The sequence below is a fragment of the Perognathus longimembris genome, chromosome 2 (assembly GCF_023159225.1).
Source record: "Perognathus longimembris pacificus isolate PPM17 chromosome 2, ASM2315922v1, whole genome shotgun sequence".
NCBI lineage: Eukaryota > Metazoa > Chordata > Mammalia > Rodentia > Heteromyidae > Perognathus > Perognathus longimembris.
Window position 1 is genome coordinate 38,288,222 of NC_063162.1, and position 24,335 is coordinate 38,312,556.

A 24,335-nucleotide genomic window follows, 5' to 3' on the forward strand; every position below is an offset into this window, starting at 1 on the left:
CAAATTAACAACTTAGGCCAGCTGTTCCCATGCAGTGAAACTCCTTGAGAGCAACTCTGCTTTTTGCAGAGATAAAATGCGGGCTTCCCCAGTTTGAAAGGGGAATTGTATAAACTGTTTCTTATCTAGATAAAGAGTTAATCATGTAAACTGCTTTTACTAGCTACACAAACCTAATATGACCTCATGGGGAAAACAACATTCCAAGAGTGACGGGGCAGGTTTTTCGATTGTCTTCTGCCCTCTGGGACATTTTCAAAGCTTCTCAAAATATAGTAGAAGCTGGGGGAAAGTTCCATCCACACGCATAGACAAATTCTCTCATTACTTTTATTCCCTTCTGGACACATGCTTGGCTAGCCAGAAAGAGGTTTCAAACGTACATAATGGCCGAGTTTTCTCCAAAATAAGTGGTTTATCTGCTCAGCTACAGTTTTTTTTTTTTCTTTCTTTTCCTCCATTCAGTCAGGTCCACAATTTCCATTCATTTAAACGCAGAAAACCAGGAGCTCAGCTTTTTAAACAAATAATCAAATTTAAAAACACACCACACAGCTAACTACTGGTCTGTGTGGGCTTTCCCCCCGCCCCAAACGTAAAAACTAAACACATCAACTAGCTACTGCTACCCAGAAAGACCAGATTATTTTAAGTAACTATTTACACCTGGATTATCTGTACATGCATTCTATCTAAAACAAACCCAGCACGCCGCCCAAGCACAACTTTAAAGATCTTACTCTGTGGTAAAGCCATTTTCACCAGGTTGGGCTGATCAAATGTTTCCCTGAGATTTCCAGGAATTCCTTAAGCAGTGATTTCGAGACCCAACCTCCAAACCAGACCCAGCAAATCAATCCCTGGACAGAAGCCACTGGGTTCACCACGGCAGCAGAGATGTTCTCAGCTTCTTGATCTTGCTGTAGACAACTGGGGAATTACACATTTTTTCCCTCACTCAGTAGAGTTCGAAGATTTTCAGATTTTCAGACAAAAAAAAAAATCTGGCAAACGTGTGAGATTAGAAGAGCCTTTGGATCACTTTAGAGACATCCTTTTAAAGCGCCTTCTGATTGGATTAAGAACTCCTCTGGCAAGCCTCTCGCAGGACCGGATGGTGACAGAGATGCAAACCCAGAGTTATTTGTATGTAAAAATGTGGATCTCTGGGGTGTAGACTTTCCGTAATTTGATACCAGGGCTCAGTGGCCACTGCGGGGGTAACTGAGACAGCCTTGCGTGGAGAGAGAAAGCTGGTGGTGTTGAGTGTAATCCAGAGGCGACTCTTCTCAAATATGAATGACGAAAAAACAGCCAACCCAGGTAGAGGACAAACCGAGACGAAAGCAAAGAAGTGGCCCAGGAGGGGAGTGGCTGGGAGCTGCAGGCAAACTTTCAACTTTGTTCTCAGCTGGGAACACCAGGAGCCAGGGTTATTTATGGTCCCTGTCAGGTGGACCAAGGGGAGGGAGAAAGAAAGAGGGAGGGCCTGTCCTTGACTGGAGATTGTGAAATCTTGAGGCCCTGGGAAGCTGCTGTAACTCCCAGAACTCTCAAAGACTTGCTGAAGCTCACAGCTTCCCCCTGCCCTTTCCAAGACTCGGAGGAAAGGTGTATAAGCGGGAACATACTCAGGGGAACTGGCTGGGTCTCCCTCTCAGTGGGGTCCTGGGAAAGGAAGCCAGTTGCTGGGAAGACAGGCCTTTGTTGCTGTGAGTGGGAAGCAGGCAGCCATGTTGCTGTGACACCAGTTCCTCTCTGAACTCAAGGCCTCTCTCCTAGGTGGTTGTACCCTGTTTATGTTGGCAATGAGAAAACAACAACAAACCTAATGGGGCTTATGCATTCTCTGACTGGGCACATATGTTAATGGTCATGTGAATGGCCTTTCCCTGTACCTCACTGCCCCTACTCCCTCACACTTGGAGAATGTGGCTAGAAAAGAAGAAAAGGGTTTTGAAACTTCCATGCTGAAGTTGTTGGCTATTAGGTGCACCTAATCCCTCTGGGAGACTGATACAGTGGATTGAATCTATACAGCTAATGAAGTGGGGGACAAAATGGCCCTCCAGTGGGGAAAATGCATACTTAGACTCCTGCATTATGAAGATGATATGACAAGTCTGCTCCACTGAGCTAGGAACACTGTATATCTAAGGGAAGTGACTTATAATACCTGACCAAAATACAGATTATTCCCAAGTAGAAAAACAGTTTTCCATCTGTCACTAATTTCTTTTTTTTTTTCATTTGAAAAACAGATCCCAAACTATTTAGCAAAGTGCTGCCCTGAAAACTTGCCGTTCACTCAAACTCCCCAACAAGGCCAGGGATGTGTACACCCTTCCTCTACAGTTCTTGTCAACTCTGGCCACATTTCCACTCCCACCCTGCCCTCCCCTCAGAGAATTATTTCAGTCCCTAGAATCCCTTAACCTTTAAGACTTTGATCCTTTATGTAGGGTATGCTTTCAGGAAGGAAAATGTCTTCTCTACTCGACTATTTTCTCCAATCCTTGTGTCTTCTGAGACACGCTCTCTCTCCTCTCTCACTCAGCATCTGGATGGGCTGTCCCTTCTGTGGGTGCCCTTGCCAGGACCTAAATCACCTGCTTAGTCTCTCCCATTGCCTAACAAGATTGTCTAGACTAACAAGTCATCTTTTTTCTTGGATCAGGCATATTGGCAATGTACTGTAAATACTTCGGGAATTTATGGTTTTGAAATGAATATTTGTGTTATTTTTATTTTTTTTTAAATCCAGTTATTTAGTGCTTTTCAAATTAAGCTTGATGACCAGCACATAAAGTTTCAATGAAAGTACATTTCTATTACTCTTTACCCACTTTCTCAGATTTCTGAAAGGTTACCACAAAACCAAAAGAAGTCCTGGTGAAAGTTCCATATACATTTGACCAAGGAGTAATTAAAATCAAATAACCTGATGACAGGAAGTAATTATGTACTATTTTACAATAGTAAAATCACTTCTCACAGAATTTAGAAATAAAGACAATGCTATTATTTTAATGCAGTTTTGAACAGTAGATGTTCTAGATTCAAATCCAAGCACTACCACTTTGTGTGTGTGTGTGTGTGTGTGTGTGTGTGTGTGTGTGTGTGTGCAGATAGAGACAAGAATTCAAGAATTCATAAGCTTACTCTTGCTTGGGTGTTTTTTCCCCCATTCTTTTTATCACAAATGGAACCTACAAGTGAGCCACAACCTCCAGTTCCAGCTTTTTGCTGGTTAGTTGGAAACAAGAGTCTCATGGACTTTCCTGCCTGGGCTAGCTTTGAACCATGATCCATAGATCTTTGCCTCTTGAAAGGCTAGGTTTGCAAGCATGAGCTACCATTTCCCACCCAATTTCTACCATTTATCAATTGGGTGACCTTTGAAATTTAATTGCTCTGAGTCATAGATTCAACTTCTTCAAACCTCCTGGGTATAGCAGTGTATTGCAGGACATAGAGGCCATAGGATCTTGAGTGTGAGGCTAGTCTGGGCTCCATAGTCGCACTAAATACACAACAGCAAACCCCACTGCCACCAGCAATGAAAACAAAACTGGAATAATAAGGCTGCCTCTATCTAAAGCTAACCTAAACATTCCTAGGATGATTAACTGAAATGATGAACCAAGGAAGGACTTAATCAGCATGGAGAGACTATTGTTAGCTTTTCTCTGGTGCCCAAATATCTACATAGAAGAGCTAGATGGTTAGGATTTGAATGGCTACTATTTGTACTGGTAAAGAAAAAACCCAAGTATAGCAGCAAAGTGTCTCTACTCTGTATTGCCAGACTCAAAGCCTGGCTCCACATAGATATTCAAGAACTATTGCTGTTTGGGTAAATACACATTTAGACAACAAAATGAATCCATTCTCTTTCGAATAAATATTCTATAACTCTTGTGTGGTATAACACACTACTATATTAAAAACTAGAAAGGAATAAAATAAGTTCAGAGAATTTTTTAACTTCCTTAACTTTACTACATAATCCAAATATGCTTTTTTCCCATAGCTTCTGGCCAATAGGTATAGGTGTATAAGTCAATCAAATGGATTCTATTTATGGTCTACAATAATTCAATGAAAAATACATAGGTAGATAGGCAGGCAGGCAGGCAGGCAGGTTGGCAGGTAGATGGGCAGACAGTCAGTTACAATAAGCTCAGTGGCTCATGTCTGTAATCCTAGTTACTCAGAAGATCAAAATCAAGAGGACTGCAGTTTAAGGCCAGCTCAGGCAAAATATTCAGGTGATCTATCTCAGAAGAAGAAGAAGAAGAACAAAGCTAGCCAGGTCATGTGGTACACCTGTTTTCCCAGGAGGATTGTGATACAGCTGACCTGGGCATAAACTTGTGATCCTATTAAAAAAAATAACTAAAGCAAAAAGTGATAGAGGCATGGTAGAGTATATATCTAACAAGTGTTACAAGTGTTAAGAGTTCAACCCCAGTACCACCTCCAAAATATTACATATATATATTGGGGGCATAAAATATGTTGTTTCCAGGTGTGTTTGGTGCAGTAAAATAACATCTGTGTTGAAGGTTAAGTTTAATCATTGGCAAAGAGGGATTAATAGTGTTTAAAGTTGTCCTTCTCACCCAACCAATGAGCCGTGTTTCTTTCTGTGCTGTGTGTGGTACCCTTGCTTGAACCAGGCTTGGCTAGAGTTATGAACAATAAAATTCAAGGAAAGTCATTTGCATGACCTCTATGTTTGAGATCAGGAAGTTCGGTGCCTGTCTTGGAACCTTTGTTCAGGGTACATCAGTCCAATGTAAGACAACTGGTTACCATGGTTACAACTGGTTACATGGGTACATGGGTACAACTGGTTACAACTGGTTACTACTGTGTTAGAAAGAAGCTTGAGGTAGTCGTGTGGAGCCTGCTTCTGCTGGGTAGGGGAAAGAGAGAGACAGAGATAGAGAGGGACTTAGTTAGTGCTCAGCTGTCCCAGTTACTTAGAAGTGGCAGACCTCTGCAGGAAATCACCATCTTGGACATCTGGTCATGTGATTTCGGCCTCAGCTGCTATCTGACTATATAATCTCTGAAAGATTCCAAGAGAGCAGCTGAGCCCCATTAACTCACAGAACCTTGGGAGATAATAATATATGAAACTACTGAGTTCAGAACTGGGCTATCATTTTGTAATGGGTAACCAAATCAGAGAGAAATGAGAAATGACAAGATCCAAAAGGTAAGCCAGAGAGGTCAACTCTAGCTACCTAATAGCATCCCTAATAAATTACAGTTCACTCAGTCATGAGTTATCTGATTAGTATAGACCAACACTGGGAGGAGTACAGCAACCAGCACCATTAGAGATGACCTCATCTGTGTCATCAGGTCTTGGGGCCTGAACTCCAGGTCTGAACACTATCCCGGGCTTCTTTTTGCTCAAGGCTAGCACTCTACCAGTTGAGCCACAGCGCCACTTCTGGCTTTTTCTGTTTATGTGGTGCTGAGGAATCAAATCCAGGGCTTCATGCATGCAAGGCAAGCACTCTACGGCTAAGCCAAGTACTCTACCGCTAAGCCACATTCCCAGCCCCAAGGAAACGTTTTAAGGAGAACACAAAACTCCCCAAATCTACATTAATCCTATCATCAATCCCCAAACGCCATTGTCATTGGAAGGACTTCTCTTCAATTTCCTGGCTATCCCCTTTCCTAGTCCTTCTTAAATCATGACTAGACTATGAGATTTCCTGTACCATAATGAACAACCACTCAGAGATCAATAAACTTTCAGGAACAAAAAAAGAGAGAAAAAAGAGTATTTCAAATGATCATTAGGACTGTAGTGGACCAAATAATTGCACCCTTATTTCTTTTTAGATTTCAAGTACATGACATAATATAATTAATCCAACTTATCCTCCATATTGTAATGACCCTCTTCTTGCTAAAGGAAGTAGCTCTCAGCCTAATATTTAAACATGTTTTCTTGCCCCAAGAGTCCTTCTATCCCCCTTTCCTCTTCCTGTAATTTTCTTCTATTCTTCTTTTGCCCTAAGACTATCATCACAATTTCTTTTTTTAAGAAAATGAAAGTTGTTTTCTCACCTGGCTAGAGAGTTGAATCATAACTAAGTGCTTTTAAATAATACTATACAATATATTTATAGAAAAATTTCTCAGAAATATTTGTTATGTGAAATCCAAGATCTCTCCAAGATATGTATTTCATAACATCACAAAGATAAAATTCACAGTACAAAACACCTCTAAATAATTAATAGTACAAGATAGCTAAGTTGCCTAAGACTGGATAAACTAGACTAGAAAGCACAAAGAGGAATCTAATGTCCATAGTGACTTATTAGGAGTTGGTTTCTTAACTCAGTAATAGTACAGTATCCAAGCAGTAAAGGATAACATTTAAGATGACTTAAATTTACTGTGAATCATTCTTTACAAAGTGATTTTTTGGTCATATAGTAGAGACAGAAAATGAAAACTAGTATGAAAGTATGTCCCTTAACCATTTCCAGTCAGCACCACAGGACTGAAGAGTGAGATCAAGCCATTATAATTAACATAGTATTCATTGAGCATTTACTATGTTCTTGGCATTGTGCTTGTTGCTGGATATATAATCTTAACTAACTCTTGCTTCCTTATCAAATAGAACTGAGAGCTCCATTTCAAGGTCATAAAAACTCAATCTGCAATTAAAATATAAGAAAGGTGGGATTTAAAAAATCTGTCATTTTGACTTGGGAGTTCTACTTTTAACTACTCTAGTTAGCTAGCTACAGAAAACTTAAAATGCTACTGAGAAAATTCTACAAGAAATTGGCAATTAAAAGGTGAGCTCCAGGAGGTCTAGGGTTTTTGCCTAGTTTTTTCTATATCCAATATCAAGAATTGTGCCTGGCACATAATAGATGCTCAATAAATGTGCAGAGTGATTGAAAGGTTGGTGACTGCCCAGCTATATCGTGGTGCTGAGAGGGAGGGAGACTTACTTTTTACCGTAAGTTCTTGTACCTTGAGAGTTTTGTACATTGTGCGTCTATCACCTATTCAAAAATTCAAAAAATGAATATAATTAACAAAGTAGAGTAAAACACAGGGATAGAAGGGAAATCATATAGGCTGTGAATTCCATCCACCAGAAATAGGACTGAGAATATGGCACAATCAGCCTGCCAGGTAGACAAGGAGATGGTGCAGGTAAGTACCTCTAGATATCAATAAATAAGAAGGGAAACTCAAGACTACCACATTCTACCTAATTTGCTTCCATAAGAGATGGAACAGGAGCAAGTAAAAAAAAGAAAGAAGTCATAAGACAGGAAGTAGAGGATGCACACTGTTAGTGTATTTCTGGTAGCTTCCCCATGTTTTCAAGCCATGGTTTACAATCTGTAATATGCACCAGAAAGGACCTGAAAATATGCAATCCTAGCAAGCTTCCCCTGTGAATCTGATGCTGCTTGGTCCAGCTACTGCACTGGCATGGCCACTAATCTAAAGGAATTTTAAAAGTTCATGACATCTATCTAATGATAGCATGGAGTGCACAGAATTAACTAGCTGGTTTCCAGATAGGAATTACAGTTATAATTTAAATGCCAATTTCAACCACTAAACTGAATTAGATAAATCTGGTATGGGTCAAATTTCATGCAATATTTATATCACCTGCCACTTTGCTGCTGTGTTGGCCTAGGATACCCTGGGAACTTCTGCACAGGTCTCAGATAATCAGGGAACTTGCAACACTGCTGGTCTACAAACTACATCTGGAATATCTAGGTGGTACGCACGTCATCTCCAATGAGAGGGACCAGGATGTAAGTAATACAAATATTGTACTGCTGTTTACCCAGTACTTTCCAATGGTAGGTACCTCATCTCTGGAGTATACTAGTCTCCTTTTAAAAGTAAAGAAGTCTATTTAGACATGACTTATTCTTTCAAACTGATGTTGTCAGGGACAGAAAATCCAATTTAGAAGCCACATAGTCAGACTGCTTAAACCACCATAGCAGGAGATGAGTAAGAGGAGTTAAAGACAAAGTGCTTTGAGAAATAGAGGAAGGCAGCACCTTGGATTGAGTCTGTTCAGCCTAGGTTGAAGGAAGGGTGTGTGACGTGAGGCAGGAAGCGAGAAGGAAAAAGTTAGACTCTCCCAGCCTGAGGACACAGCACAAGAGGGACAGCAAGGAGCCAGCTTGAATAAAGTGAGAGGTTAATAAGGTGCAGGGAATGATCTGTTTGGCTCCTATTTTTAGGGCCCTTGGAATTGGGTTATTAAAGAACAGCTGCCACCCATGTGGTGACTCATGCCTGTAATCCAATCCTAGACACTCAGGAGGCTGAGATCTGAGGACTCCAGTTCAAGACCAGCTTGGGCAGGAAACTTCTTGAGACTCTTACCAACAATAAACTACCAAAAAAAAAAAAAAAAGGCAGAAGTGGAGGTGTGGAGGTGTGGCTCAAGTGGTAAAGTACTACTCCTGAGCAGAAAAATTCAGGGGCAGTGCCCAGGACCTGAGTTCAAGCCCCAGGACTGGTGCATATATGTGTGTGTGTGAGCATACACACACACACACACACACACACACACACACACTCAAACTGTCATCCAAGTGGCAAAGCAAAATATATATCCAACAGAGGTAGAAATGCAATTACTTTGTTGACTTTTTGTCCAACTAAAGACTGACACAGTCAAAGTTCTTGGACCTTTCTCATGATCATCTGCCTGGATTGTAATCCTCACACAGTAAGTGGTTAGTCACAGTCATCTGACCAAAAGAAAAGAAAAAAACAAAAGAGGAGCTGACACTTGTTGGGGACCTATACATGCAGTCACTATGGAAAAGTACATCAAATAACTTGTTTCCCTTTCACTGCAATTCTAGCTGTTATTGCCAATGCCTTACTAAGAGTGAATAATGAGAAATTAGATCCAGCATGGTTAATTTGCTGGAGATTCAATGAAGGAACATAAAATACAGATAGCTTTGAATAAAAAAAAATGTTTCCCCTCAAATCCAAACCTTAACTGAATGATTTATATCCTGTCTAACATCCTGACAATCAATGTTCAGCCCAGAGAGTCCCAATGACTGTATGTATTCACAAGACTTCTCCCCTGACTTCCAGATAGTTCCATTTTCAATAAAGAAAGAAGGTAGAATTAGGAAAGAGGAGGAGCATGATTGGAATAGGACCTTGAGTTATTCAATGTTTTGATTCTAAAAGTCCATTTCCAAATCAGAGTGCTGCTGGTTCACACTTGCTAATCCTAGCAACTAAGGAGGCTGAGATCTAAGAATTGTGGTTTGAAGCCAGCTTAGGCAGAAAATCCATGAGACAGTTATCACCAGTTGACCAGTGGAGGTGTGCCTCAAATGGTAGCGTGCCAACTTTGAGTGAAAAAGCCAAGCAAGAGCACAAAGCCTGGAATTCAAATGATAGAACTGGCATAAACCAATGAGCAAATGAATGAATGAATAAATAAATGAACGAATGAATTTCCAATTCTAACTTCTGAAGATTCTAGATGTGTTTCTCTTTTCATTTTGCAGTTGGGAAACAAGAACCTTTGTTCATTTCAGCAAGGTTATTGTGAATATTCTGAAGGGAAGGAAAGGCAAGAGGTGATACATGAGGCCAAAACTACACCACCTACTTTAAGAGCTTCCTGTGCTATTAAGGTACTGCTGTGTGGGACTGGCCACCAGCGAGGTGCTTCAGCCGAGTTCAACATGCAGAGAACTTTGGGTATGTTTGGAAGCTCAGATTGAAGCTGGTGGAAGCCCCGTGCTCAAGGTAAAGAGCACCCCAACTTGCCTCTTTATCGCCCACCTGTGCCCTCAGCTAGGAATGAGCCAGTGGGTGGTGAGGGTCTTCCCTTCAACCCTTTGTCTTCTATCATCCACTGGCAGAGTGCCTGCTGTTTGCAATCATAAATCCAGCACTGGAACCTGATATTTTCTCGCTTTCCTTCTCAGCATAGGTGATACCTTGTGGGGAATGTTGAGAAAATAGTTAAATGAGCCCTGGGCCAAAGAGAAGATGTAAAGGCTGAGGCAGTGGGTAATCTTATAAGGGCTGTGTGAGTCTTTGCAAAAGGCCATCCACTGCACCCTTCTTTCCTCTCCTGAGCTCTTTGGTTTCTAAGCCCCTAGGCTTTGTAAGTAAAACTCAAGAAAGGAGTCTAATAGCAAAGTTGCCTCTCTCTCTCTCTCTCTCTCTCTGTCTCTCTCTGTCTCTCTGTCTCGCTCTGTGTCTCTGTCTTTGTCTCTGCCTCTCTCTCTCTCTCTCTCTCTCTCTCTCTCTCTCTCTCTCTCTCTGCCAGTCCTGGTGGCTTGGGCACTGTCCCTGAGCTTCTTTTGCTCAAGGCTAGCTCTCTACTACTTGGGCCACAACACCACTTCTGGCTTTTTCTGTTTATTTGATATGGAGGAATGGAACCCAGGGCTTCATGGATGCTAGGCAAGCACTTTACCAAGCTACATACTCAGCCCTGGCATATCTCTTAAACAACAAATTGCTGGTAGCCCTTGGCTCTTTGGTCAGATCATGATTTTTTTTTCACTACAGTGCAAACTCATTATTCATTTACAAACATTATTCTCATGGTGGCTATATATTGTTCTTTTGCTTGTTTGTTTCTGTGCCAGTCCTGGGGCTTAAACTCAGGGCTTAGGTGCTGTCCCAGGTTTTTGTGCTCAAGGTTAGTGCTCTACCATTTTGAGCCATAGCTCTATTTTCACCTTTTTGGGTGGTTAATTGGAGATAAGAGTATCATGGAATTTTCCTGCCCAGGCTGGCTTTGAACCACGATCCTGAGATGTTAGCCTCCTGAGTAGCTAGGATTATGGGCATGAGCCACTGGGCTCATACTTCTTAACAACAACTGCAAAGCCATTTATTGTGCCCTCATCCAGGCTAGAGTTTCTAAAGTAATGTATGACTCAGTGGTGGAACTTGTCCAGATGCAGCAATGAACCTAGCCCCTGTGAGCTCGGCTGGGTTAATAAACAAACACATCCCAGGAAGGAAAAAGGGTTCAGAAGCCATCCTGCAAAGAAGTAGAAAAAGACAATGTAGAGGAAGGTAGACACCATAATTTTTTATAGTTATCTCTTTTCATAATCCTGGCATACAAATTTACCTTCATTTCCTAAGTAGGATTAGACAGGGTAGACCTGGGAAAATAAGCACTGAAGCCTACAGATAGAACCCAGGTAGAGAGGCAGAGAACGTGACCTCCCCTGTTTCCATTCCCTAAAATCTATGCCACTTGTAAAGAAGACTTGACAACAACTTAATCACTAACCATTGACTGGCTCTGCGAAATCAGACACTAAAATGCTGGTTTCTACTTGCAGAGAAATGAGGCAGCTACCTTCAAGATAGCAACAACAGTCTGACTGGTTCTTTTTCTGGTTTCTTCTTTCTTAACTAGTTATTATCCAGCCTCATCTCCAAACCAAGCTCTCTTTAGGCTCACTCTTTGGGCAAATAATTGGTCAGCACAGTTTGCTAACACCCTGCCATCCCTTGAACATTACCTATCGTCTCAGCTTCATAGAGGAGATGATACACTTATGTGGCCTTCTTTTTCTACACTAGAGTGATTTGCTGCATGCTGAGTCTGTAGTCATGATAGCATGGATGGATGTGGCGGCAGCAACTATCCACTCACAGATTTCCCTCTTACTTGGTCTCCATTGATGAGAGTGTTCCTTCCTGTGGAAGTTTTTCCCAGGGATTCTACGAGAGCCTCTTTTTTCTAGGGTCTTCCCCCTATCCCTCACAACTCCCTCTCCACACCTTTAGTTTTTCTCTTAGTCTTCAGTGTCATAGTCCCCACAGTTTCCTATACCTGCTTTTATTTTTTGTGCTGGGGAATTCAGTGTCACCATTCCTATGGGCTGAGCCCTTCATATAGTTAAAAGCCAACATGTGATTTCCTTTCTCAGACATTGGCTGAAATGTTTTCTGCATTCAGAATATCTCTGCCCAGCTCACACCCCACCACCTATACTTCTGTATCTCCCACAACCTCTGCTTGTCTAAAAACTATTCTTTAGGATGATTTTCAAGCTCCTTTCTGAAGCCTGTGGCCTACAGCATCTCATGGAGTAGACAATCTAAACATAAAATCTAAATTCAAATTCCAGCTTGCTTGATTGTGTGAACTCAGACACTCAAGGAGCCTGACTCCTTCAGGTAAATTAGAACTAATAACAACTTGAAATTAAGACTAAATGTAGGGGCTGGGGATATGGCCTAGTGGCAAGAGTGCCTGCCTCATATACATGAGGCCCTGGGATCGATTCCCCAGCACCACATATACAGAAAATGGCCAGAAATGGCGCTGTGGCTCAAGTGGCAGAGTGATAGCCTTGAGCAAAAAGAAGCCAGGGACAGTGCTCAGGCCCTGAGTCCAAGCCCCAGGACTGGCCAAAAAAAAAAAAAAAAAAAAGACTAAATGTAAATGAGGAACAATAATAGTACCAAGAACCTCTCAAGTACTTTGCAAGAGTTAATCAAGGGAAGGTACTGAGTAACCAATATTTACTTTGATCTGACTACAAGATTCTTTCTGTATGATCTTATTTCAAATTTAGCTAATCTAGGAGTTTTGGAACATTTTTATCTAAATTACCAGACAGCATCCCTGTTGAAGCAGAGAGTAAGTGTAGAGGCTTTGCTATTAGCCACAGCACTGACTAGCTGGGTGTTTTTGATGGAGGTTAGTAACCTTGCTGCAACATTTTCCACATCTATAAAACGAGAGTGACTCACTGGGAGGGTGAAAGGACACAGTGCATAGGTGTTTAGAGCTTCATGGCTTGCTCAGAGAACTCAACAAATGGCCAGATTCTCATTCATGATCTCCAAAGTACTCATGTATTGGAACTCTGCACAAGGGCAGGGACAGAGGTAAACATTTCCTTGCCCATCAGTAAACTGTAGGCATAGGCTTCTGTGGCCTTAGCTTGCTCTTTTAGATCTTTGAAATCTGGAGGTTTTAATGTGCCAGGATTTACACTGGACACAAGGCTTAGCTATGAAATTATTTTCTGCTGCATTTATCATATTTCAAACTTATACTAGCTGGTAATTATTTTTAGCACACATACACTTTACCCTATTAATTTTTATTTTAATATTTGGTGTCTACCTTTGATCCTAAAAGAGATTTCACAATTGTGAAATTCTAAGTGCTTGAAAATGAGATCATTCTTCCTAGCAAGAGATTGTTTCACTCAGCTGTGGGCTCATAAACTTTTTCGGTACAGTTCAGGTTCATAGAGCTGCCTCTTTTGGTTTTTATGTTGCAAAGCTTTATTCTGTTCCCCATTGTAGTCTATCTGTAGTTCTTTAACTATGTCATTATACTACAACCCAAGCTAATATAACACCACGATTTGTGGGGGGTTGGAAGAGGGGGAGGGGATATAGAGACCAAAACAACCACAAAAAAATTGAGTTTTCCAGTCTTTATGTCCAAAGTAGACACACTTTTTATCTTCCTGCTTTAGACTACTAGTGCTGGGATTACAGGTATATGTCACCTCACCCAGCTCTACTATCTCTTTATTTCTCTTTTCAAATTACAAAAGGCATTCTAGGAATTTAGAATTTACAATCAAAGCTGTACCAGAGCCACAGTGAAATTTGTCTGGGTGGAGAATCCAAAGTAGGAGGTAACTTGGACCTTGATCTCAATATTCTTTCTCTCTTGTATACTCTTTTCTCTCTCCTTGCTTCTTCATCCTGTACTTCATCGCCTTCTCTCTCTTTTCTTCTTCCCCCTACTTCTTACAACTCTCATATTGTCTTCATTTTAATTAAAACTACAGTGCAAAATGCAAAGATCTAATTGGCACTAGAATCAAGATACTGATTTTGTATGTGGTGTCATGATGTACATGTTTTGGACAGAGATGGTATAATGTAGAGGCAGGGTGCTTGGAGGCTCTTCTCTGTTCATCTCCTCTTCTCTGCCCCATCTCCGTGTAGTACACTACGTTTGATGTACCCAGCTCTATGTAAAGTTCTCTGAATCCTTTCCTAGACCCTCTGTGGGTTCTTCAGCCTCTTTATTATTTACTTATTTATTGTTGGTTATGGGGCTTGAACTCCAAGCCTGGGTGCTGTCCCTGAGCTCTTTTCTTCAAGGCTAATGTTCTACCACACAGAGCCACTTCTGGTTTTCTAGTGGCTAAGTAGAAATAAGTATCTCCTGGCTTTTCCTGCCCAGGCTGCCTTTGAACCTCTATTCTCAGATCTCTGCCTCCTGTGTAGATAGGATTACAGGTGTGAGCCACCAGTGCCCAGTTTCTTCAACCTTTGTTCTTTGTATTTCTACTCCATCATTCCCTATGTCATTAAACAACAACATTGCCTTCACTGTTTTCCTTAAGGTTGGTTTCTTTCCCCCCAGTCTTGGGCTTGAACTCAGGGCCTGGGTACTGTCTCCGAGCCTCTTTGCTCAAGGCTAGCATTCTACCACTTGAGCCATAGTACCACTTTCAGCTGATTTGGCTGTTTATTGGAGATAAGAGTCTCACAGACTTTCTTGCTTGGGTTGCTTTCAAACCATGATCCTCAGATCTCAGCCTTCTGAGTACCTAGGATTATAGGTGTGAGCCACTGGCGTCTGGTTCCTTAGTTTTTTGAGTAATTAATCCAAATATTTTTTCACCTATACTAGTTTCTCAGAGTAGACCAAAGGCAGAAGAGAAAGAGAGGAGGAAGTAAAGAAGAAAAGGGAAAAGAGAAAGAAAAAGATGGGTAGATATTAATCCCTAAATATTTACTTTATGTTATGTATTAGGATTAAAATTTTTATTTTCCCATTACAAAATCATTATTTTTCCCTTGGGATACACTGGAAGTATATATTGCATATTGATGTCTGCTGGTAACAACTAATGATTTTACTTTTCCCATCATACCTCTGGTTTTATGGAACTGAACATTTGTCAGCCACATAAGCACCTGCTCAAATAGGTAGCACTGAAGTCAAGTAAAGTGACAGTCAAAGCTCTAGCAAGACAACTAGGCAAATGAGTCAGAAGTCAAAACTCATTAAATTTGAGAGTTCTTTGGGAGTTAAAATTCAAATGGGCTTGTGGATTTTAGGATTACAGAAGTATAGAAGTAGTCATTTATGTAGTACAGAACAACATAAATCATCATTGGTCAAGTATGGATTGGCAGAGTTCATACAAAGAAAATTTAGGGACCTTAACTGACATTAATGTTTAATATGTGCCCAGTTAAATGTTAACTATGATCTCAAAGACACCTTCATCTGTACCTTCAACATTGTGTTCCCTTCTGACCATTTGAATTCAGGATAGATAGACACAAACTAAAACATGCATAGGAGAGTTACACAGAGATAGGAAAAGAGTGGGAGGAAGTGAAAAAATACTAAGAAGAAATAGAAAAAAATATTTCCAAATATCTGAAGGATCATTATATAGGAAAGGTAGATTTTGTCCTTTGCCATTTGAGAAGCTCTTCTCATCAACCACACCAAATATATCAGAGCCTGAATCAACTATGAGAAACTATAGGAAGTTCAATAATATAAAGATTTTTTTTTTAAAATAAAGTTATCCACGGGCTGGGAATATGGCCTAGTGGCAAGAGTGATTGCCTTGTATACATGAAGCCCTAGGTTTGATTCCTCAGCACCACATATATAGAAAAGGCCAGAAGTGGTGCTGTAGGCTCAAGTGGCAGAGTGCTAGCCTTGAGCAAAAAGAAGCCAGAGACAGTGCTCAGGCCCTGAGTTCAAGCCCCAGGACTGGAAAAAAATAAAAAAGAGTTATCCAAAGTGCACAGTAGGTAGTTTTAGAGACTCAAGAAATTCCCACCTTTGGAAGCATTTGGGCAAAGCAGCTCCTGAGCAAGTAAATTCTAGCCCTGCATGCATGTTCAGCAGGAAATGGGCTGTAAGGAATCCTTTCAGTGTCAAGTTCTAACATTATGAAATCAAATCTATCTAACTCCAGTAGGCCAGGGCCACACTCATCAAACAAGAGACAAGTATTTAAAGAAAGATGGATAAATTGAGAATTGAAATTTGTTAATTTTGACATTGTATATTGTATTACATATAAAAATAAATGACTGCTATTTCTAGTTAAACAGAAATATCAATTACACTCAAATTTAGGGATTTGATTCCTCATTTTGAAATTATCTGGTTGCTTACCAACTTACTATTTGGTTAGTTATTTGGTTACCTTAGTTTATAGAGTCCATTCAAACTTGGCCTCCCATCATTTCAATATTGTGTTAAAAGAGCAATAAATGTTTAGGTCTGTGATTGTCATATTATATTTCACAGTAATTTTATTTAAAAGGTGTTTTTTTTAAGGTTCTGGGATTGAATCCCAGCCTTGAACTTCCAGCCTTTTTGCTTTTATTTTTGGATAGGGTCTCACAAACTCTGCTTAAGCAATCTTTGTAATCCCTTGCCTCTGTCTCCCAAGTATCTGGGATTACAGGTGAGCACTGGTATGCCTGGCTTAAAAGGCAAACTTTGATGTCATGTTTGGTGTGTCTACAAATCCATGCAAGACCACATTTTCTTTTACCCTCTGTACACAAGAAATTACCCTGACATGTTGCATGAGAAAGACTGAATTATAATATGACAATAAGACACATAATTCTGGAAATACCAAAAGAATAAAGTCATTATTCATTTGTAGATAAAAGAGAAGTAAACATATGGCTGATAAAAAAGAGAGAGAAAGAAAGAGAGAGAGGGGGAGGGAGGAAAGGAAGGGGGGAAGGAGGAAAGAAAAGAAAGAAGGAAGGAAAGAAGGAAAGGAGGATAAGAAAGAGGAAGGAAGGAATGCTTTTAAATTGTATCAGAACATTTCAAAACAATGAGGCATATTCTCCCAGGTGACCACAGGGCATTAGCTGTTCCAGTTTGCAGCCCATAGCCATAAAGCAGGTACTTTAATCAGTCATAACATACTGCAAAAGTTTAAAGGATTGTAGAGCAGGTAGACATTTCTACTGTTTAGGCTCCCCATAAAATTTGTGCAAATTGAAGAAGGAATCAGTCATTAAAATGGGCATAGAAAGATAGCAATATTGACTGGCCCAAGAAAAATAAAATTTCTGGTAAAAGCAGAGGGCAATACAGTATGATGTGGTTTCTGAGCAGCAAATGAGTCAAGAAAGAAGCTTAAATATAACATAGATTCTACTGTAGTAAACATTCCATTATTTCAGCCCAACTCTAGAATTTGCCATCCTTACCACATTTATTCACTTAGGAAAAAGATAGTTTTTCCAATAGAGCTTTTGGACATGTCATTGACTAAATTAAGCTATAGATGATGACTGCTCAAAAGTACTATTTTTTAAAAGTTATTTTGTGGGCTGGGGATATGGCCTAGTGGCAAGAGTGCTTGCCTCATATACATGAAGCCCTGGGTTCAATTCCCCAGCACCACATATATAGAAAACAGCCAGAGGGGCGCTGTGGCTCAAGTGTTGCAGAGTGCTAGCCTTGAGCAAAAAGAAGCCTGGGACAGTGCTCAGGCCCTCAGTCCAAGGCCCAGGACTGGCCAAAAAAAAAAAAATTATTTTGTGGTACGAGGGACTGAGTATATTAGGCAAGTGTTCTACTACTTGAGCTACCCCCAATGTGTTTTTTTTTCTTTCAGTAAAACAGAAAACAGTTTTTTCAAACCCATAAAATATGGTCCAACCATATTTTTCAAATATGTTTTTTTACAATTTTTTCAAAATTATATTTTGAAAATGGTTTTGTCTAGGATGAGTTTTCACTATTAGTTTAAGATCAAAAGTTGAGTTTTATTTTTAAAAAGCACAAAGCATAGAGTAAATCTTAGAATGGCTTATTAATCCTTTACCTGGAAGGATGCCTTCTTGTATTTAAAAAAAACTATAAACATTAATCAGTTTTCTATTTTGAGATTTAAGACATAAGTAATGAATTTATCAGCTTTTTGCTTAATAGAAACAAATCAAAAGAAACTCAGGTTATTAGTGACACATGATTTTAAGTTGGAAAGTAGGTTCAGAGTAAGATGATGACAATCAGTAGTACCAAATGTACATTCTTTAAGTGATACACAAATTAATAATCTCAAGATAAGGGGGAAGGTTAGTAACTTAAGGAAGCATTACACTTCACAGATAAGAAATGAAAGAAAGCTGAGAGTTAAGTTTCATCGTAGTAAAATTTACAAGTACCTTCTTCAACATCTGAGATATACTCGCCATCACTGAGCATTTCAGGGGCGTTGGCTCTACGAACTGCATGATTTAAGCGAACAACATAAATGTATGAAAAATATTCACTGCAGATACCTCAACAAAACATTTCAGTGTCTCCCAAAACTTTTTGTGCAATGAAACTTTCCTCAGGAACCAACAAACATACAATCACTCACAAGTATCACAAACTCAAACGACATTCCATACCTTCATCATCAGACATATCAAGAACTTCATTCATAGTTTCTGGAACATTCATTTTGTGCTTCTCTGTGACAGTCTGGAAACAAACAAACGAAAAGCATCACTTCAGCGTAAGTAGAATATACATTTTAAGGAAACTATTCTTGATTAATCAATTCATTTCTTATGAGACTTTCATTCTGTACAATAAGGAGCCCCAAATAGAAGAATTCTAGAGACATAGCTTGATAGCATAAAAGATTTAGGTTCCTAATAAGGCTTTTCAAAGGAAGAAAAGAACTTGAAGGGCTCCGTGGAGATCAATGAAAGAGATAACACTGATAAGATGCACTGTACTCTTGAACTACCCTGTTGAATTGAAAACTCCTTTGTACAACTACTTGAAGATAAAAATAGGTTTTTTTTAGTTGTCTCCTCTTCTATTCAACCACTAAAAGTTTTTATGTTCTCATGAATTTGTCATTCTCCATGAAAGATCTTTTGGGTAATAAAAAGCCAAATTAACAGCCAGAAATATGTCTTTATTACATGTCAAGCCTTTAAACTTACATTGTATTCTCTCACGTGTACTTTTCATTCTTAATATGAAATTATTACATATTTTAGATGCAATACATTCACACAATAAATTGTAGACTGTATGTTTTGTTTTAAGGATAGCATATTCCAGAGCAAATGCCTTACTGGCTCTCTGATAATTGTTGCTTTATGGTTCTCTGGTAACTTTTTATCTATGCAGGTCACATACATCCAAAAGATACCATTGGTAGCATTTCTTAGAAAATTGTAGACTTTTGTTTAAAAAAAGAAGCCATCTTTTAATTCTGAGCATATAAGAATCTAATGGTGTAAGGAACGAGATATTTAAATCCAGTACTGGAGATTGAACTCAACATAGGGCCTTGCACTTACTAGGAAGGTGCCCTACACCTCAAGCCATTGGTTACTTTTTAAGGTAGAGTCTCACTTTATTTCCTGAATGACGTAGGCTGTAATCTTCCTACTTATCATTCCATATCACAGGTATATATCCGGATAGTAGGCATGTACCATGGCTCCCTCCTGTCCACTGGTTGAGACAGAATCTTACCAACTTCACTATTGCCTGGGCTGGCCTGGAACCCTGATTTCCCAATATCCCGCTCCCAAGTAGCTAGGGTGACAGCCTTGTACCCCTGTGCCCAACTTCAGTGGAATCTTTTTGCATCAATATGAGCATTTCGCTTTGTGGAGGCCTTATTTTCTTCCTTAGGAGGAAAGGCTGGGCCTTTCCTGATGGCACACAGAGTCTTCCCTCTTGCAATCAAGTCAGCTGATGACACTGGCAGTGAAATGGCTCTACTTTATTGATATTATGTCTACAGGAATTTCAGAGTTTCTGAAATTGCAGTAGTACTTTCTCTGCAGCTCTACCTTTTCTTACAGCATATTTTATTCCAAGGAAACATTCTGAAATTTCCTAATTTCTTTACCCTAATGCGTAAGAAAATTAGTTGAACAAGACTTGTATTTTGATCTATTATGCAAGTCTCAGGTCTTTTACACTGAAACACAGTCTCATTGCAATGACTTCACTGAGTGTGTGTGTGTATGTGTGTGTGTGTGTGTGTGTGTGTGTGTGTGTGTACGCATGCACAGGTCCTGAAGCTTGAACTCAGGGCCTATCCCTAGCTTTTATGCTCAAGGCTGCTGCTCTATCACTTGAGCCATATCTCTACTTTCAGCTTTTTTGGAGATAAGAATCTCACATGCTTTCTTGCCACTGCTGGTGTTGAACCACAATCCTCAGATCTCAGCTTATTGAGTAGTTAGGATTACAGGAGTAAGCCACCAGCACTGGGCCTAGACTTCACATCTTTACAGCCTCGTCCCACTGGGTCATTGTTGAACAGCTTGTCTCTTTCATCCTCCTCCTTCCAAATGCTGGAGAGAGAGCTATCAAAGTAAGGATAATAAATACTGCTTGGTTATACACTTTGGAGAAAAAAATTATAGCTGATGTAAGATAATGTAACCTCAAGAAGCCTATGTCGTGATGTGTTGGAAATGTGTCCTGGTTGATAACCAGACTATTACAATGATCTCCCTCAAAAACATCATAGTTTCTCCATTCTGATCAACAGGCATTATGTTGTTGTTGTTATTATTATTATTATTTAGTTTCTAAAGCCAGCACATGGCCAAAGAACTCAGCCTGAGAGTAGCTGCGTACATCTTCATCCCAAGTAGTTTTTTTTTGTTGTTGTTGTTTTTGGTCAGTCCTGGGTCTTGAACTCTGGGCCTGGGCACTGTTCCTGAGCTTCTTTTGCTCAAGGCTAGCACTCTACCACTTGAGTCACAGCACTACTTCTGGCTTTTTTGAGTAATTTATTGAAGATAAGAGTCTCACAGACTTTTCTGCCCAGGCTGGCTTCGAACTGTGATCCTCAGATCTCAGATCCTGAGTAGCTGGGATTACTGGTGTGAGCCACCGGCATCCAGCTTTCCCAAATGTTTTGTAAGGAACAATGTGCAGGCAGCAGTCATGCTTTCCTGCTAGTTGGGAAATGATAGAGAAGGGGCAATGAAGCTGGTATTTATTCCCAAAGTTCCAGAGAGCTAAACTTATATTGTACAGATTCAATCTTGGGTCTGTGTGTTGAGTCAGAATCAGGAATAATTCGCATGCCTTTGATGTGGGGTAATAACTGGTCTTCATCCCAGAATTACCACATCCTTGTTTGAAGGACCCAGATAGAGTTAAAAGGAAATGACTTATCTGAGAAGCTGCAGCTTTAAAAAATATTAGGCTAACAGGTACTGGTGGCTCATGACTATAATCCTAACTATTCAGCAGTCTGAGATCTGAGGATTGTGGCTCAAAGCCAGTCTAGGCAGAAACTTTGATGAGACTCTTGTCTTTGACCAACCATCAAAAAGCTGGAAGTGGAGCTGTGGTTCAAGTGGTACAGCACTGGTCTTGAGCCCAAAAGGTCAGGGACAGTGCCCAGGCCCTGAGTTCAAGCCCCAGGACCAGCTCATGCATACACGCAGGCATGCGTGCACGCACACATTCACACACACACACACACACAATTGTGTTTGTCATATATGTTCATGACTTTATGTGAAGTGAAAAACGAGGTCAATATATGGATCATTGGGCTGGGGATATGACCTAGTGGCAAGAGTGCCTGCCTCATATACATGAGGCCTTGGGTTCAATTCCCCCGCACCACATATACAGAAAATGGCCAGAAGTGGCGCTGTGGCTCAAGTGGCAGAGTGCTAGCCTTGAGTAAAAAGAATCCAGGGACAGTGCTCAGGCCCTGAGTCCAAGCCCCAGGACTGGCCAAAAAAAAAAAAAAAAAAAATATATATATATATATATATATATATATACATATATATATGGATCATTGAGAAAGATTTTTTTAATGAAGTTTTATTCAACTAAAACATGAGAATTTTTATTATTTGGACTGCCAATGGTGAGTGGCACTTTGGACTCATGGCTCTTATTTATGGGGAAAGCAGGGGCATCTTAGAAGGATCTGGGAAGATGGAGACATAAGAACTGGCTTTGAAGGCAACAAATCTCTGGGTCTGTTACTCACAGTTGTGGTAATGGTCTCTTCCGTCACCACCTTCAACGTGTCTACCACCGAGATGTAGCCGAGGCGTCTGGCAATGGCAAGGGCAGTATTCCCATTCTGGCAATTAAAATATTACAAATCTCAGTCACATGTTCTGCATATAACACAGTATAAGGTGAGTGTCTCATCAGACCTACCCAATTGTCTTACAAAAAAAGTACTATTTTCTTTACAGTTATCATAATATGGTTGACATCTTAAATGCTGCCCACTTCCCCACACTCGTGCTGAAGTTTTGTTCTACTGGTATTGTTGTGGGGAAGTGGTAGAAAATTGAAGAGGTGAGGCTTAGTCAGAGGAAGGAAGTCATCAGTGGTGTGCCCTTGAAAGATTTAGGGGATTCTACCCCCTTTGTTTCTCTTGGCTTCTGGGCCACCACGATCTCAAAAGCTTTGGTATACCATAAGTCTTATGCCATGCTATTTGCTTCCATGATAGGACCAAGGTGACAGGGCCAAGAGACCATAAACCAAAGGCTCTGAAACTATGAGTCCAGATAACCCTTTCTTCCTTTGAAACTGTTAGTCTCAGGTATTTTGTTATAGTGATAGAAAGTTGACTGACACACATGCCTTGCTCAAAGCCCACCTAATCTCTTTCTACTTCATTGCAGCATCTGGGTAACCACATAGGATAAATAAGATGTTTTGTCAAATTCAAAGTAAGCGTCAATGAGACATAGGCGTGTTTTTTTCCCCCTTACATATGTGCACCCTACTAGGAGTCATACAATGGGTACTTTAAAGTGCGATAAACTCCTCACGTATCTCTGAACAGCTCAGAATCATATCATTATCTTTTTCTCTGGTGAAGACAGAAGGCTCTGTTCAGCCTAGCCATGAAACTTGAAAAAGCTACATTGGAATATGATGAAAAATGTGGGAAGACACCGGTGTCTGGGCTCCTGTAGCTCTTCCTCCCTCTTCTATTGAGCTAACTCGCAGCTTACCACAGTGAGTTCATTGGGGGAGGCATTGTTCTGAAGCAAGACGTTGATTATATGCGTGTGGCCCTGCTGAGCGGCTTGGTGCAGGGGTGTGTACCCATTCTGTGGAGAGAAGATGGAAGAAATGACTCATACTTTTGTGGTACAAAAATCAACAACTTTGGTGGAAAGAAAAGAGCAAGCTGCATACCTTTGTTTTGGCATTAACTTTTGCAGAATGCTGGAGCAGGAAATTAACTATCTTGATGTTTCCATAGTGACAGCCCACATGGAGTGGTGTATATCCCATCTGCAATTATATTTTATAGAAAAAGAAACATCATAAGTACACTTTTAGTAACAGCCATCCTAAATAGAAGTAAAATTATTATTTAACCTTAGCTGGAAAAGTTTTCTGGGTTTTCTTTTTGGTCTCTTAAAAAGATACCTTGATATTTCTCAGAGTTAATCTTAGGTATGAATAACAATAGTCTCTGGCCTTCCTAGTCTTGAATTTGCACCTAAAGAAAAAAATAGTTATTTAACTTTCCAATTGCTGTCTCTTATGTCAGCTCATTTCATTCACAAAAGAACTGTTCCCCATGAGTTGGCTACCTGGTGGCTCATGCCTGTTATCCTAGTTACTTAGGATGATGAGATCTGAGGATCAAGGTTCAAAGCCAGCCCAGGTTAAAAAAAAAATCTGAGACTCTTATGTCCAATTAACCAGCACAAAGCTGAAAGTGGTAGTGAGGCTTAAAAGTAGAGCACCGGCCTTGAGCAAAAATACTAAATGAGAACACAAAGCCCTGAATTTAAGCCCTAGTACTGGCACACTAAAAAAGAACTGTTCAAGACAGGAAGGGAGAAGGATGGAGGGATGCTCAGCCTAGACAGGTTGATGTTGAAGCTGCTTGTCAAGGGTCCATGTAAGGCTAGTTCAGAAAGAAAAGTCAGCTAGACTCCATCTCTGTAAAGATCTCTGTAAAGATCAGCAAAAAGAGCTTGTACAAATAAAAAAATAACCTTGCTTCCTCTCAGGAAAATAACACTGACCACTTAACTTGGTGGTCAGCAGCACAATTCATCTTAATTCATTTAATAAAATTCAAAGCCAAATGTGGGAGGAAATGTAAACGTAAAGTATTAAGGAAGGCTGCCAAGGCTGTGATGGGACTTTGCACATAAGAGCTAAGAGCCCTCCACAGCTTTATTATTATTATTATTATTATTTTGGCCAGTCTAGGGCCTTGAACTCAGGGCCTGAGCACTGTCCCTGGCTT

The 24,335-nt window shown here is 40.2% G+C and overlaps 1 protein-coding gene across 9 annotated transcripts in view; it reads right to left on the reverse strand.

Annotated features, from left to right (window-relative positions):
• Ank3 (ankyrin 3) overlaps positions 1–24,335 on the reverse strand; it is a 526,258-nt gene that overhangs the window by 87,662 nt on the left and 414,261 nt on the right. For 4 of the 9 annotated variants that reach the window (XM_048338830.1, XM_048338829.1, XM_048338827.1 and 1 more), the window contains 6 exons: positions 23,264–23,362; positions 23,077–23,175; positions 22,089–22,184; positions 18,496–18,568; positions 18,265–18,327; positions 7,002–7,055 (listed from right to left, as the gene is read on the reverse strand). In XM_048338830.1, the coding sequence (XP_048194787.1) occupies positions 7,002–7,055; positions 18,265–18,327; positions 18,496–18,568; positions 22,089–22,184; positions 23,077–23,175; positions 23,264–23,362 (484 nt within the window). Of the gene's footprint in view, positions 1–740; positions 1,987–7,001; positions 7,056–18,264; positions 18,328–18,495; positions 18,569–22,088; positions 22,185–23,076; positions 23,176–23,263; positions 23,363–24,335 lie in introns of those variants that run through there. The other 5 variants (XM_048338833.1, XM_048338828.1, XM_048338834.1 and 2 more) reach the window with 4 other exon arrangements.